This window comes from Pipistrellus hanaki, assembly GCF_964339955.1.
Source record: "Pipistrellus hanaki genome assembly, chromosome: 3".
NCBI lineage: Eukaryota > Metazoa > Chordata > Mammalia > Chiroptera > Vespertilionidae > Pipistrellus > Pipistrellus hanaki.
In genome coordinates, this window is record NC_140505.1 from 148463398 (window position 1) to 148479416 (window position 16019).

General features: G+C 36.1%; 1 protein-coding gene across 1 annotated transcript; it reads left to right on the plus strand.

Annotated features, from left to right (window-relative positions):
- The first annotated feature begins 203 nt into the window (after window positions 1–203).
- On the plus strand, window positions 204–12212 carry TWF1 (twinfilin actin binding protein 1). Its single transcript, XM_084876690.1, has 9 exons — window positions 204–334; window positions 2278–2355; window positions 4158–4336; window positions 5540–5635; window positions 6885–6989; window positions 8635–8760; window positions 9030–9180; window positions 9311–9432; window positions 10098–12212. Exons 1-9 carry the CDS (start codon window positions 310–312, stop codon window positions 10266–10268), a joined length of 1053 nt encoding a protein of 350 aa, XP_084732816.1. The 5' UTR covers window positions 204–309; the 3' UTR covers window positions 10269–12212.
- Window positions 12213–16019: the final 3807 nt, after the last annotated feature.

The window sequence follows — 16019 nt, forward strand, 5'->3', positions numbered from 1 at the left end:
CGGCGGAGCGGAGAAGCGGCGGCCGCTGCCGAGGGCGATACCCGGGGCGGGGAGCCGCCGGTGGGGCCGGGGCCGTAAGGAAGCAGCCCCGCCGCCGGGCCAGCGCGGGATGCCGGCAGGAGCGCGCGGGGTGCCGGGAAGTCGGGGCGCCCGAGGACGCCGGCGGCCCGGGGGGCGGGGCGGCGCCGCGGCCGCGGGGCGCAGGCTGATGACGCGCGGGGCCGGCCCCGGAGTCTCCACTTCCTGGAGTCGCCGGCCGGGGCCGCTCGCTGTCCTCAGCGCCGGAGCCGGGAGCCCGCGGCCGCCGCCATGTCCCACCAGACCGGCATCCAAGGTAACGGCGCCCGGCGCGGCCCGCGGGGCAGGGCCTCCCGGGAGGCTCCGGGCGAGCCGGGCAGGTGGCGGGCCGGGCTGGGCGATGTCCGGCCGGGAGCGCGCGGGGAGCCTGAGCCTGTCCGGCGCCGGGGCGAGCCGGGCCTGTGCGTCCCCCACCCCCGCGCTCCCGCATCCCGGGCGCTCCCGGCCTGCGTCCCTCCCGGCCCGGCCCGCCGCCGCCACGTAGCCGACCAGCCCGGACACTCGCCGGAGCCCTGGAGATCGGTGTCCGAGGCGGCGCGGGGGAAGGGGGGCGTGCCTGCCAGCGCCCCCGACGGAACCCCAACTTTCCCCCTGTTCATCGGGCGGGCAAGACCCGCGAAGGTGCAGGCGACGGGGCTCCTTTTCCTGCGAGAGACGGATAATTTTTTTGTTTTGTTTTGTTATAGTCCCAGGGAGATGGTTACCGGATTTTTGACTATAAAAAAAAGAAAAATGCTTTGGAATGGTTGTCATCTCCATAAGAGTTTCCAAACTCTTCTTCCGTGTTTTCTTCCAAAACGGGAACATGAGCTAGTATGTTGTGAAACCCCGGGAATGGGGGTGTGTGGATCTTTTTCCCCAGTTACTCCCCCCGGAGACCTGGGCCGGCTGATGGGCCCGGGTAGTTAAGTCACTTAAAGGACCCGAGCCGGCGGCTGGATGTGCAGTTACCGCTCAGCTCCCGTCCTGCTTGGAGAATGGGCAGCCCGGGAGCGCCGGCCTCTCATCGCCGTCAAATAATATATCCCCGGGGTTACTCGAGATCGCTTAATGAGATCTGTTAGAAACACAAGCTCTTCTTCCTGTTAGCTGACAAGGCATCTTTTCCCTGGGCGAACGTTATTATCTTTGGGTTTTGTACTTAAGGGTCTTTTGACAGGACCCTGCACCTGCCCTGCGCGCACAAACATAAACAAAAGAGTTTCCACTCTAAAAGCGTTGGTGGTTGTGTTTGTCCGCGGTGGTTTTCACATTTCAACGTGTAAATGATTAACCCTGATGCTTGTGCCTTCTTCTCGCAAGCACTGTCTTGACATAGTATGGTTTTTGCTGTCAAGTGTGCAACCCAAGAAGGAAATGGAAGCTTTAATGGGAACACAGGGGTTAGGTTTTTTTTTTTTTTTTTAAGTATGTGCGCAGGGAGCTTATTCCAGCATTTGGAGGAATGCTAGTTAGAAAAAAATGTAAACAGAAGGAAAAGCTTGAGTGGGTTTTAGTGACTTTTTCTTTAATCGAGATAGGATATCTTATAGTTAGTGTTATTTTTTACGAGAAGATGTAGAACATTGATAGAGGTGTTTTTGTTTATCATAAGCTTGGGATTGGAGTAGAAGAGTAGAAGAGAATGAAGGCAGGTTTTCAACTTTTTTTTTTTTTCAAAGAAACGAGAAAGGTATTTTTCAAAATTGTAATTTGTTCATTATTAGGTTTGACTAACTAATATATTCACTGCCTGTGTTGTTTCTTTTTTTATTTTGTTTTTTTTAATTGATTTTAGAGAGAGGAAGGGAAAGGGAGAGAAAGAAACATTGATGTGAGAGAGAACATTGCTTGCCACCTGTAAGCACCCCAACCAGGACAAGCCGGCAGCCTGGGTGTGTGCCCTGACCCAGAATGGAACCCTGAGACACCTCCAGGTCTACGCTCCAGCCAACCGAGTCACATGGCCAGCACTCCCAGTGTTACTTCTGCTATGGAATGATCTAATTAAAACAAGTTAGAATTAACATACTTTGAAAATACATTCATATTTCCTAGCTGTATGGTGTCCACTGTGTTTAAATTACTGATAAGAAGAGGATACTACACGTACTCAGGATACATTGCTTTGTACTATAATTCATTTTTCTTCACTTAAATAGCATTAGAAAGTATTAATCCATAAGTATGAAAATAGGTTTATATTTATCTTTTCCACAGCAAGTGAAGATGTGAAAGATGTATTTGCCAGAGCAAGAAATGGAAAATACAGACTTCTGAAAATATCTATTGAAAATGGTTAGTTAAACATTTTTATATCTTGCTTGTCCTTGAATTACTGGGTGTTAGATTTTAAACTTCTAAGTCATTGTCCGTGAAGCAAGTTAAAAGCTTGCCTTTAGCTAACTTGGATCCTGTCCATTTTGGGCGTGTCCCATGGGCCTCTGCTTATCTTCTGAATTCTGAAGTTAACTTTCAGTGAAAGAGAAAAGATGTTTCAGAGAGGAATGGGACAGGGAGAGAGAGAAGCATCCATGATGAGAGAGAATCAATGATTGGCTGCCTCCCGCACACCCCCTATTGGGGAGGGAGCCGGCTACCTGAGCATGCGCCTTTGACCTGAATCGAACCTGGGACTCTTCTGTCCGCAGGCCAGAGCCAAACAGGCCGGGGTGAGAAAGATGTTTTTTGTTGTGACACCTTCCTCTTTTACTTTTTGTCTCAGTTTCTGCATGTCCATCCATTTCTAATGTCAGAGCTTCTACCTCTGGAATGGAAATCAGTTATGGGATTATAAAAAAAAAATAGTTATTTGTGAATAGTTATTTAGTAAAGTTAGTTTTGAACTAGAGACAGAGGATTTCAGACTCTCCTGTTTTCTCCACTTGACTGCAGTCTGTGCTGAAGAAATGATTCCCCTTCTTTTGGGAAAAAGTTCTGAGAATGTAACAGACTTTACATTGATTCTTTCAAAATCTGTAATCGGAAAATTTGGTTGGGTGGAAAAATATTTTAATTCTGCTAGATTTGAATTTGAACAATTTATTTTATAACTACTTAATCACAAATGAATAGGTTAAAATATTCCATTAGCCTAATTTCATGTTTCCCACCCCAGCACATGCCCCCACTCCTCTAGTGTCTGTGTCCATTGGTCATCCTTAAATACATGGATACAAGTCCTTTGGTTGATCTCTTCCCCCCTCCCCTGCCTTCTTTCTGCAGTTTGACAGTCTGTCTGATGCTTTCATGTCTCTGGACTTATTTTGTTCTTCATTTTATGTTCATTATATTCCACAAATGAGTGAGATCATGTGATATTTGTCTTTCTCCCACTGCCTTATTTCACTTAGCATAATGCTCTCCAGGTCCATCTTTTAAATACCTTGAAATATTTTGCTTTAGAAAAATAACTTGTCCTCTCATAAATTGGAAGTAAATATATTTGCTCTCTATTTTCTACTTACGTATTAGAAAGGCCAGAATAGTTTGGAAATATGCAGTTGTTTTACATATATTACCACACTGAAAAGGAATAAACTGTAAAGCAGCATATTTTAGAAATGCTGAGCTAAAATTTTAAATACCATCACTTCTTAACTGACTAAAGTGGTAAAGTTTGACTAATATCTCTAATACAGAAGGAAAATGACACTGTTTCCTAAATCATCATTTTCTGGTTTTATTTTTGTCTTGAGAAAATCTTTTAAATGAGGAAATTACAAAGAATAAATATCAGAAATTATCTTTTGAGTGGTAGTACACTTATTTAAATATATTTTAAAATACTAAACATTTTAGGAAATATAACCACCCATTCTTCAACCATCTAGAACAACTATTTATGGTCATTTTTATCTTTTCCTTTCTTGTATTTTTTATTAAACAACATTATTTTAACCATGTGAGTCATAACATTTTTGTATCGTTTTTTAATACTACTTTATATCATAATTATTTTTTGTGTAGCACCCATTTTACTTTCAACTTTTTGATGTGAATAATAGTAATCAGGAAATAACTAAATTTATTCTTCTATGTTACTCTATCATTTGGTTTTTCAAACCATTTATGTATCTTTAAAAAATTATTCTTCATAGAGAAACTTGTGATTGGATCGTGTAGTCAGCCTTCAGATTCCTGGGATAAGGATTATGACTCCTTTGTCTTACCCCTGCTGGAGGACAAGCAGCCGTGCTATATACTGTTCAGGTTAGATTCTCAGAATGCCCAGGGATATGAGTGGATATTCATTGCATGGTCTCCAGATCATTCTCATGTAAGTAACTTTTTTGTAACTTGTTAACATCAAACGCTAGAATTCTTTTTCTAAAATATTTCTAGGCTAAAAGAAAGTTAAGAAGCAACAATCATTTTCCATAGAAGAGAATGACCATGGAGAAAATCCTTGGATTGGTAATGTGGAATTAGGAGTAATGTGCTTAGATTCAGATGTCTTACCCTTGAAATCAATAGAATTATTATTGATTTGAACTTTAAAATCTGTAGAAATTATAAATTACTGTGGACCTCTAAAGAATAAAGCTAACTACTTTGGTCTGAGAGTAATAATTGTAATAATTCTGAGAATTAATTGAACATTACATTAAATATTCTTAACAGCTGCCATTCAAGTGATACAGGGTTTTTTTTGTTTTTTTGGGGTTTTTTTTGGTAAAGTTAAAATTGACTAAATAGATTGACTAATAAAACAAAAGACAAAAGTAATATATGGATACTACTAGTGCTAATGTTTTAAACAGTAATTCTCTTGTTTCTGGTAGAAAAACTACAATTTTTAAAGTTATCTAGATATCATTCTCAAAAGTTATCCTCCTCTTCAATTTCATATATCCTATCTGAAAGAAATATTGGATTTGACCATACAGGATTATGAAATGATTTCTGTTGGTGGGCAGTTTCTATTGGTTTTCTGTAGATGTTATTAGAGTCTTTAATTATAGTATATATTGTAGTTCTTTTCATTTATGTTTCCCTCCTATGGATACACCATAGGTATATCCCATATGTCCCCTATATACCCCACATATACCATTGATATGTCATAAATATTATCTTAATTAGTAATATCTAATCTAGATTTGCTTTTAGCAATATGTCAGTAGCAAGGTTACTTCATTTCAATTTTTTCTTCCTCATATTTTAAAATAGTGTCTTAAGTAGGGTTTTTTTTTTCTTGAACTCATTTCATACTTTGAAAAATTAGTAATTCATAAAAATTTAGATTACTTTCTACTTTTTGAAAAGTAAAATCTACCTTAATAGCCCCGATAGTTTAGACACTGGTGTTATAATGTTTATTTGTAGATACACACTTTAACAAATTACAGTCAGTGGATTTCAGCTTTATTACAGTTTATTTTTAATGTGCTTGAAGATTTTAATATATTTAGAAAGTGCTTTCTTTTGTAATAGTAGTTTTTATCTATAAACTTGTAAGCAAACTTTTACATTTTAATAGGTTCGTCAAAAAATGTTGTATGCAGCAACAAGAGCAACTCTGAAAAAGGAGTTTGGAGGTGGCCACATTAAAGATGAAGTGTTTGGAACAGTAAAGGTACAAAACTTATACCTTTATACTTATACCTGATGGAAGAACTCCTAAGTAATGGGTAATTGATATGAATTCAGATTGATGAATCTGTAAACATAAGAATTAAGAGAGAAAATATTGCTATATTTCATATGATAGCTAAGTTAACTGAAACATTACACTTATCCTTTAAAAAATATTTTGGAATCTACTTTGTTAGACTTCAAAAACTAGAATATACCTCAGAGATGCTCTCGTTCAACCCCTCATTTAGTTCAACCATTTCAATGATAGTGAAATAGGCTCAGAAAAATTAGAGACTACTTGATAAAATATTTTTTAGATATTATGGACATTTATACCCAAGTTGTGGAAGCAGTAACTGTTTTATTTAAATCAGAACATGGAGGCAGGTAAATTGGTTTGATAGTTAATTGGAATAATTAGTTGATTGATTAATGTATTTTAATTAGTTAAATTATGATTAGGAATTTACTTTGTTTTAAAAGGAAATTGAAATATATTTTTTGAATAGGTTTTTTGTTTTTTTTTGTCTCAAGTTTTACATATGTCTCCTTTTCCCCCTACTGACTCCTACACACACATACCCCACCCCCAGCCATTCCCACCCGGGCAAGCCTCACCACCCCAGTGTGAACAAGGTTTTGTTGTCTAGACTTTTGTCTAGACCTCTCTTCTGGTTCAGAAAGTATTATAATCTGGGGTATAGAAAACAAGGTTAAATGGGATTGCTTTGCTTATTCGTCATTAATTGTAAAATGGCTTTGTTTTTAAATTCTATCCTCGGTCTTCCAAACCACAAAATTTTGATAAAGAGTAGACTTCTGGATTATTTTTTTCTTTGAAATAAAGAACTTTTATTATTCTCCATGAATGATTACAGAGAAATTATGTCATCAGAATAAGAATTCGTAACCTGGATATGTTGATTGTTAAATAATTACAGGGCAGGCTTCCTTTAGACTTACAACATGACTGGTTCATCATGTGGCTGGCCCTCACCATCAGCCCACTCATAAAAAGACTTGGTAACTGTAAGACTTTAGGACATGAAGAGTAGATTCTTCGCTTAAAATTGTCTGAAACCTATAGAATAGAGGATTTAAAAAATAAGGAAAAATAGTAAAATTCTTGATAGTTTTATTTTCAATGAAAACATTTTCTTTTCTGTTAAATTGACAATTTGTTCTGAGTAACCGCACTGAGGTTTGACTTAAGGATAACTAATAATAGTGCATTTCTTTGCTTATAGGAAGATGTATCATTACATGGATATAAAAAGTACTTGCTGTCACAATCTTCTCCTGCCCCATTGACTGCAGCTGAGGAAGAATTACGACAAATTAAAATTAATGAGGTAAATTGCCATTTTGAAACTGTTGCAAGCTTTTAAGTGTTTGGAAATACATTATTAATAATAGACTAATACACATAGAGATAATTAGACAACAAATAGATTAGGTGGCTTACATTATTCTGTTTAGTTTAGAGACAAGACTGCTCAATGTGTTTTCAGGAAAAAGGTTAAAAGTGAATATTAAACTTCATGCCAATTTCATAAGTAGCTTTCTTTTGTCTTTATATTATATGTGACAGAAGAGTAAATCTTCCTGTTGTAAGCACAACTGTTTTTAACTTTGTACTTTAGATACTACAATATGGAAAAAGTATATGTTACCCATTTAGTGCAAGGAATATTATATATATTGAGTTTCCCTAAAGCAGGTTTTTTTTTGTTATGTCAGAGAATAGTGATGATTAAAGAGAATAAAATATAAATGCTATAGGATGTTAAGGAGTTCTAGAAGCTCTATAAACTAACTTCTGTGAACGCTACTTGGATGGTGTTTATATATATATATACTTATTTAGCATATTTGAGTTAATAAATTCCATATTATAGTTTATCATTTTTTAATGTGTTTACTGCATCCATTCTAATTACAAGTTAGAAAAAGCTACAGTATTTCTACTGGAATTTATAGAAAAGAACAAGTTAAAAAAAAAGAAAAAAAACAAGTAGCAGAAGCTACTATTCATTAGTCTGACTAACAGACTAATAGGAGTAAGTCTGGAAAGGATTGAATATTCTTTAAAGTAACCTGATAGCAAGGATCTATTTTTATATTAACTCAAGTAATTTGAGTAGGTACTTTATGTGATTTTTTTTTTTTTTTACAAGTTTGATAGTTTGTTTTATTCCTTGCAATCAGAACCCAGAGGATCATATTGGGGTATGCATTTGCACATGTTCTATAATGTTTTCATTACCCAATATCATTTATGCTGTAGAATCTCCATTCATTTTTTTTGAAGTAGAACTTCTATTTGATTTTTTGTTGCAACACTGCAAATGAGACCCTATATAAGCTATCATTTATTGAGTATAAAAGTCTTAAACATGCATTGAAAGCTTTCTTGAAGTACTCTTCTTCCAATACATGTACACCCATGTTCTTAGTAATGAAAGCTCTGAGTCTGGAACTTCTGCAGTAGTATACTTTGTTGAGCTGTGTGTGTGTGTCTTTGTATACTGTGTGTACTCCTTTGAATTTAGTGCATGGTATTTGTGTTACATTTTATGTCTAGCAGAACAAAATAAAGCTCTATACATATTTTATATATATGTTTCTGTCCATAAATCTTATCAAGTAAAATTTGATAATTAAACCTGTAATATGAAGACACTTCAGAGAGCTGATGTCGCTCACTGCAGTTGTGCCAAACGTAAATTAAAACCCCATTAACACTTACGTTCACTCCCCACATTTTCATAAAGATGTGTCATGCACTGTGCATGCTGACAAAGTGCTAACAGGACATTAACAAATGTGAAAAATTACTTGCTTTTTCAGTTTGTAGTGTTTTAAGTGTTCATTTTAATTACATAGAAATGGGCAAGGGTGGAATGACACTTTATAGAAGTTGGGATTTGCTATATCTGCCATATGACACGGCTAAATGCTGAAAATTTATCCGTACATTAAATCTGTCATACTTAGGTACAAACTGACGTGAGTGTGGACACTAAGCATCAAACACTGCAAGGAGTGGCATTTCCTATTTCTCGAGAAGCTTTTCAAGCTTTGGAAAAATTGAGTAACAGACAGCTCAACTATGTGCAATTGGTAAGACCTATAGTGATTATTATGAAATGACTACTCTTTTTTGATAGCTTATGGCTTAGAGAAGGTCTATTTTTAATAGATTTTTCAAACTGTTTTATTTGCTTCCTGATTATTCTTACCCATATTTTTCAACTTTAAAAGCAGTATATAATACGTTTATGTGAAAAAGTCAAACGTGTATGTTTCCCCTTGTCTCCTGGTATTTTAATTATCACTTTTAAATATCTTTGTATCTGTTTTAATGAGTATACTTTGTTTCTTATTGACAGGAAATAGACATAAAAAATGAAATTATAATTTTGGCCAACACAACAAATACAGAACTAAAAGATTTGCCAAAGAGGATTCCCAAGGATTCAGCACGCTACCATTTCTTTCTGTATAAACATTCCCATGAAGGAGACTACTTGGAGTCCATAGGTATGTGACACATTGTTTTTAACATGCTGCTTATTTCTTGCCCAGAAGGCTTGTTTATAGTTTTATGAGGTTTAGTATTTGCTTTAATTGCTATGCTGCTAATTGTATTTATTGTTACTTTTTAACACAGTTTTTATTTATTCAATGCCTGGATACACATGCAGTATAAGAGAACGGATGCTGTATTCTAGCTGCAAGAGTCCTCTGCTAGAAATTGTAGAAAGACAACTACAAATGGATGTCATTAGAAAGGTATTTGCCTACCTACTTATTTATGTAATTTATCTAATTTATCTTATCAATAGTTATCTAATGCCTGCCTATTTATTTAAAAGTTTTTAAGTTTTTGCCAAAACCAGTTTGGCTCAGTGGATAGAGCGTAGGCCTGTGGACTGAAGGGTCCTGGGTTCAATTCTGGTCAAGGGCATGTACCTTAGTTGCCAGCGTTTACCCAGTAGGGGGTATGCAGGAGACAGCTGATTGTTGTTTCTCTCTCATTGATATTTCTTATTTCTATCGCTCTCCCTTCCTCTCTGTAAAAAATCAATAAAATATATTTTAAAAAAGAAATAACCAATAACCTTTAAAAAAATAAAATAAATAAAAGTTTTTCAGTTTTTGCTAGATTTGTATTGCCTTTCCATGTAGTTTGTGATGTGTGATTTATAAATAAAAGCTTTTTCTTGTTCTCATCATAAATCATTAGGATCTCCTCCACTCCTATCATGATCCGTCTCCCTATAGATCTATACTCTAATATGTAGCCACAAACTGTAGGTGGCTACTTAAATTTTAATATAAATTAAATTTAAAATTTAGTTTCTGAATAACATTGGCCACATTTCAAGTGCTCATTAAGGTTTTGCATCGTGTACTTTTCATTTTGCATTACTCTTTACTCATTTCTTCTTTTATAGATTGAGATAGACAATGGGGATGAGCTAACTGCGGACTTCCTTTATGAAGAAGTACACCCCAAGCAGCATGCACATAAGCAAAGTTTTGCAAAACCTAAAGGTCCTGCAGGGAAAAGGGGAATTCGAAGACTAATCAGGGGTCCAGCTGAAACTGAAGCCACTACTGATTAATATCATTATATTAAGTGTTACAATACTAGTTTTTTAAAAGTCCAACTTTTAGTACAGGAGAACTAAAATCATTCCATGTTGATAGGTAGTAGAGAAAAAAATTGAACTTTTTGAAAAATAGCACTTTTCACTTCTGTGTGTTTTTAAAATTAATGTTATAGAAGTCTCATGATTTCTATTTTTGAGTTGAAGCTAGAAAAGGGTTCAATATAGTGATGTTTAATTTTGTCACAGTTTTCAGAGTGATGATTCCACACTTTCACAGAATTCTTCAAGTTTTATACAGTTGGGTCAATTCCGGAAAGTCTAATGTCTGAAAGTAAGATGTACTTCTTATTACTATGTAGTGATACATAAACTTTTTTCTTTAAGGGAGAAAGGCCTTAAAATATTCATACTACTTAAGGATTATGTAATACCTTAATCAATAAAGAAAAAAACGGTTAGATTATTTTCTAAACTGAAAATTAGTGTGCCTAAGAAGAGGTGGAAAGTTACTTACTTTGAGGAGCAGGCTAACTCTCAGAGTGGGATCATGTTTGCAACTTTTAGAAACAGTGCTTTCTTGCAGCAGTCTATTTCACTTTTTGTTTTTTTAAATGGCATTAAAATTTCAGAAGATCAGCTCACTCTGAAACCTTAAGGGTACAAGAAATTTTCTGTACTGCAGGATTTCTCATGTCATTGAAAGACATATTTATACAGCTTTAATAAATTCTCTTTCTAATGCTTTAAAATATTTCTATTTCAAAAGTAAGTCATTTCATTGTAAGTAGTGTGAGGTCAAATATTTACGTTCAATTGAATGTAATATATTATTAATATAATCCCAAAGCAAATATTTAAAGTAATATTGAAAACATCAAGATTGATTTCTCTACAAAACCATATATTATAAGCAAATTGTATTCTCTCTCACTTTGGAACAAATATTCAGATTTAAAGACCCAGTAGTTGGCCTAACACAGATGAACCCTAAAGGATCTTGTTTCAATTTACATCTTATTTCAAGACACATTTAACTGTTTTCCAAAGCTTTGCATTTTTATCTACAACCTACAGAGATTTTGAGCCTCATTTTTTCTTTGATACTTGAAATAGAGGGAGCTAGAACACTTCGTCATGTTTAATCTATTAAACCTGCTGCGAGAGCCATAACTTGGAGGTTTTTCTAAATGAACTGTGGGGATCCAGAATTTAGAATTTTTTTAATCTAAACTTTATGCTGCATAAGACAGTATCAGAAATGCATATTTCATAGTATAAAATACAAAACACTCACTTTTACACATCATTACCTAAGGTAATATATGCACCTTTCAGAAATTCGTTGTGTGTTCAAGTAAAGCATATTAGAATAATTATAGGTTGACAGATTTTTTCCCCCTAGAATTAAATAAGAGTATTTGTGTGGGTTTTTGTTTGTTTACAATTAATCAGACTATTATGTTTATGCAAAATAACAGTAATGTTGCACTTGTTTACTAAAGATATATTTTAAGTTGTTTCATGGGTGCACACGTAGACACAACATACACACAAAATCCTGCATTGAGAATCCTGAAGCTGTTGTTTTTAGTCAGGAAGATTGTTAACCTGTCATAAAGTAATTTAGCAGTGAACGTGTTTTTCTCTACTATCCATGTGCAATTATACTCTAAATTCCACTACACTACATGAAAGTAAATGGACATTCCAGAATATAGATGTGATTATAGAATCTTAAAACTAATTATTATTAAACTAATGATTGTTGAAAAATCAGTGATGCATTTGTTATAGAGTGTAACTCATCGTTTACAGTATATTTTAGGTGGTGTCATCATAAAAATAGAAGGTGAATAATGTATTCCCAATAAATTTATATAGCATTGCAGAATTATGTCTTCTGTGGACATTTTATAAGTGCATTTTATATTGCAATAAAATTTTTTTCTCTTTAAATTGTGTACTAAGTTGATTTTTTTTTTTTAGTCTAACCTTTTTTTTTAAATGTTTGGGCAATTCTACATAATGCAGTGTCTGGTGATAGGTTTGAAATCCCATTCATTTATTCATTTGTTAATTAACCTGTCTAAACAAAAAAGGACTTTAAGTAGTTTGAAATCTAGACAAGTTGATTCAAGAGTGCTTCATTTAGATGAGAAATTACCACTGCTGCAGCAATTGTGGAAATGCCATGAGTTATACAATTCCCATTGTGATAGAAGCACCCAGTACAATAGGGGAGCAACATACTTACTAAGCTCTTAAGGGACTAGCCTATTCAAATATTGAATACACTCTGTAATTCAGTATCAAATTCATTCTTATTAGGGCTTCTTACAAAAAGAATGTATTTGGTAGCAGTTTTACAAAAGATGGAGAATTGTCCTTAAAAGGACTGATATACTAAAACGTTCATAAAAGTTAAGGGATTTCCACATGGAACTAGCATTGTAATTGATTGTATCCTCACCTTTTTTTGCAAATACTGTACAGCCATCCTATATAATAAAACTCAATATGCAAATCTACCAAACTACAGAATAACCTGTTGCTATGATCCCACTGACCACCAGGGGGTAGACGCTCAATGCAGGAGTTGCCCCCTGGTGGTCAGTGTGTTCCCAGGGGGATTGGGTCTAAGCTGGCTGTCAGACATCCCCTGAAGAGTCCCGGACTGGGAGGGCATAGGCTGGGCTGAGGGGACCCCCTCCCATAGTGTATGAATGTCATGCACCAGTCTTCTAGAACATTATAAAAAGTACTGACTTATAGGTTCTAGGGCTTCACATCTAGAGATTTTGAGACACTAGGTAGACCTAGGAATCAGTTCCACAAATAATTCATGTGTAGACACAGCTGGGTACAGTTTGCATTGAATGATGTAAATTGGAATAAAATATTTTCCCCTCATCCAGTCAACAAACTTCATGAGTATTATACACTGAGTGGCCAGATTATTATGATCTCTGAACACATAATAATCTGGCTACTCTGTATATCCTATATAATAAAAGGCTAATATGCAAATTCTCCCCTTGACCAGGAGTCCAACCAGCAGGCAGGCCAGACAATGGCCCAGGTGCCCTCCCCATGGCCAGGTTGGCCAGACCCTATCCATGCATGAATTCATGTACCAGGCCTGTATATACACACACACACTGAGTGGCCAGATTATGCATTCGGAAATTATAATTATCTAGCCACTCAGTGTATATTGGTATGTAGTGGTAATGATTTATGGTGACGTTTAGAATAAAATCTTACTTTTGCCCATTAGCCTCTGTATGTCTTAGCCCATGACACTCTCCTCCCTTGGTCTGCTCTTTCCTTTAGTTCTTTAGATATAATTCCCTTTAGCTCTTTGAAAATGTTTAAGATAGCCAATTTAAATTCTTAGTCTAGTAAGTATAACATGTAGGCTTCCTCGGGTACTATTTCTATTGATTTTTTTCCCTGGGTATGTATTGGTCATACTTGGTTGTTTCTTCGTATGCCATTTTTGTTGAAAAGTGAGCATTTAAAAAATATAATGTGACGATTCTGGAAATCAGACTCTGTCCTTCCCCAATGTTTGCTGTGGTTGCTAATTGTTTTACTTGCTGTTTTTTGTTTGTTTTTTTGGTGACTTAAGAAACCTAATTCTGTAACCTAATTCATTTGTTAATTAATGTTGTGTGGCCACTGAAATCTCTACTCAGATTCATCATCAGCTAATGAATTTGGACAAACTTCCTTAAACATCTGTAACCAATAAATCTCCCAGTATTTGCAAGGAGCTCTGTATACATGTCAAGACACCTCCCACTGCAGTTTTGACTCTGCCTTAGTCTTTACTTCTTGCTTGTATGGAGCCTGAAGGTCAACCAGGGGTAAAGCTTAGAGCCTTCTCAGGTCCTTTTTATGTTGAGCATGTGCTTGGCCTTCCATACGTACATGGCTTTGTAGGTTCCATATGTTGAATATGTTGGGGATTTTCAAAGCTGTAATGGATATCTTGCTCCCCAGCTTTTTCTTTTAAGCTTTTTGGGTAGCCTATTGTTTGTCCCAACTGTTATTTATCACCTCAGACAGCTGTGATTACAATATTTGCCAGTAAATGTTTTTGACAAATGACTCCAGAGAGAGGCTTTTAGTGCTAGGTGAGATTTAGGTCAAATAAAGAGAAGCCCTTGAATGGGTCTTCCAGGGAACTGCCAGAAAGATCAAATAATTACATTTCTTTCAGAATAAGGCTTTGCAAAAGCTTCAGCTCTGTTTTCCCTCTGGTACCAAGAATGTGGGCTGTTATTTTTCAAGGCTACCATTGAGCAAGGAATGAGAGACTAGGATAAGTTAATACGCCACAAAGCTTGCTCTTACTGAGATTCAGCTGGTTTTCTTGTTTGCTGCAAACCTTTGGTTAGTTTCCAGTTCTGAAAAAGTCAATTTTGACCATTTTTTGCCAGCTTTTTAATTGTTTTTATGGAAAGCTGAGTTTTCAGAGCTCCTTTGACATTTGCGAGGTCTAAATATTTAAAGACAGATATTATTGATCTTTCTTGGTCAAAAAAGGAATGTTGTATGGCAAGGCTTCCTAATATGTTTAACAGAGTAAATTATTACATGTTCCCTTATGCATTGATTTAAGAATATTTCACCAAAGAATGCCACTAATGGAAGTGATATTGAGTTTTGTGTGATTTTTTAAACATACTGGTCAGCATTTCAATTTTTTAAAAAATTTTTTTTAGCATTTCAAAATTTTTAAGGACACTTGCTAACTTAAAATAGTCAAACTCTGTTATTATAAAGATGGATGCTACTCTTAAAATATATATATATATATTATTGATTTTTTACAGAGAGGAAGGGAGAGGGATAGGCTAGAAACATTGATGAGAGAGAAACATCGATCAGCTGCCTCCTGCACACCCGCTACCAGGGATGTGCCTACAACCAATGTACATGCCCTGGACCAGAATCAAACCTGGGACCTTTCAGTCCGCAGACCTACGCTCTATCCACTGAGCCAAACTGGTTTTGGCTGGATGCTACTCTTCTTCTAAAATATATGATGGGGATATGCATCTCTTTATAATAAAAGTTGTTTTATTTTTGAGACATTTTATAAGTGAGGTGCTAAGGATGTAGACCCTGTTTAAATTTTTAATTCCCCACCCCAAGTTTTATTGAGATATAATTGACATAAAAGATTGCATAAGTTTAAAGGGTAGAATAGTTTAAGGTGTACAATGTGTTGATTTGATACATTTATGTATTGTAAAATGATTACCACCATAGCATTAGTTAATTTTTAATTCTTAGAAAAGGTGGAGCTACCATTTAGCTCTTACTAGTAGAATGGCTATACAGGAGACAGGATCCTAGTCTAGGGCTTAGATTTCAGCATGGCAGCCTGAAATGATCAGTCTCTAAAGATTTAATTCATGCTAAACTTTCAAAAGCTTTAGGTATAAACCAGAGTGTGATTTTATTAATCATAAAAAGACATTCTGCAATAGAAACTGGTATGTAGTTGTAATATGTAGGTTGTCACTGTGCTTTACCTTCTAAAAGGCAAATTCAGGCAAGAAACAAAAGGTCAAAATATAAAAGCTGCTACATAAGCATGGAGTTAGTGCAAGGAAAACAGGTTGGGTGACCTTCACAAAAATCGTCATCAAACTCCCTTGGTATATGAATAGCCAGTAGAGGAAAATATCTGACATCATCTGGAACACAATATTCCTTTCCGCAGAACAGTAGGAGAAACACTATGATGTT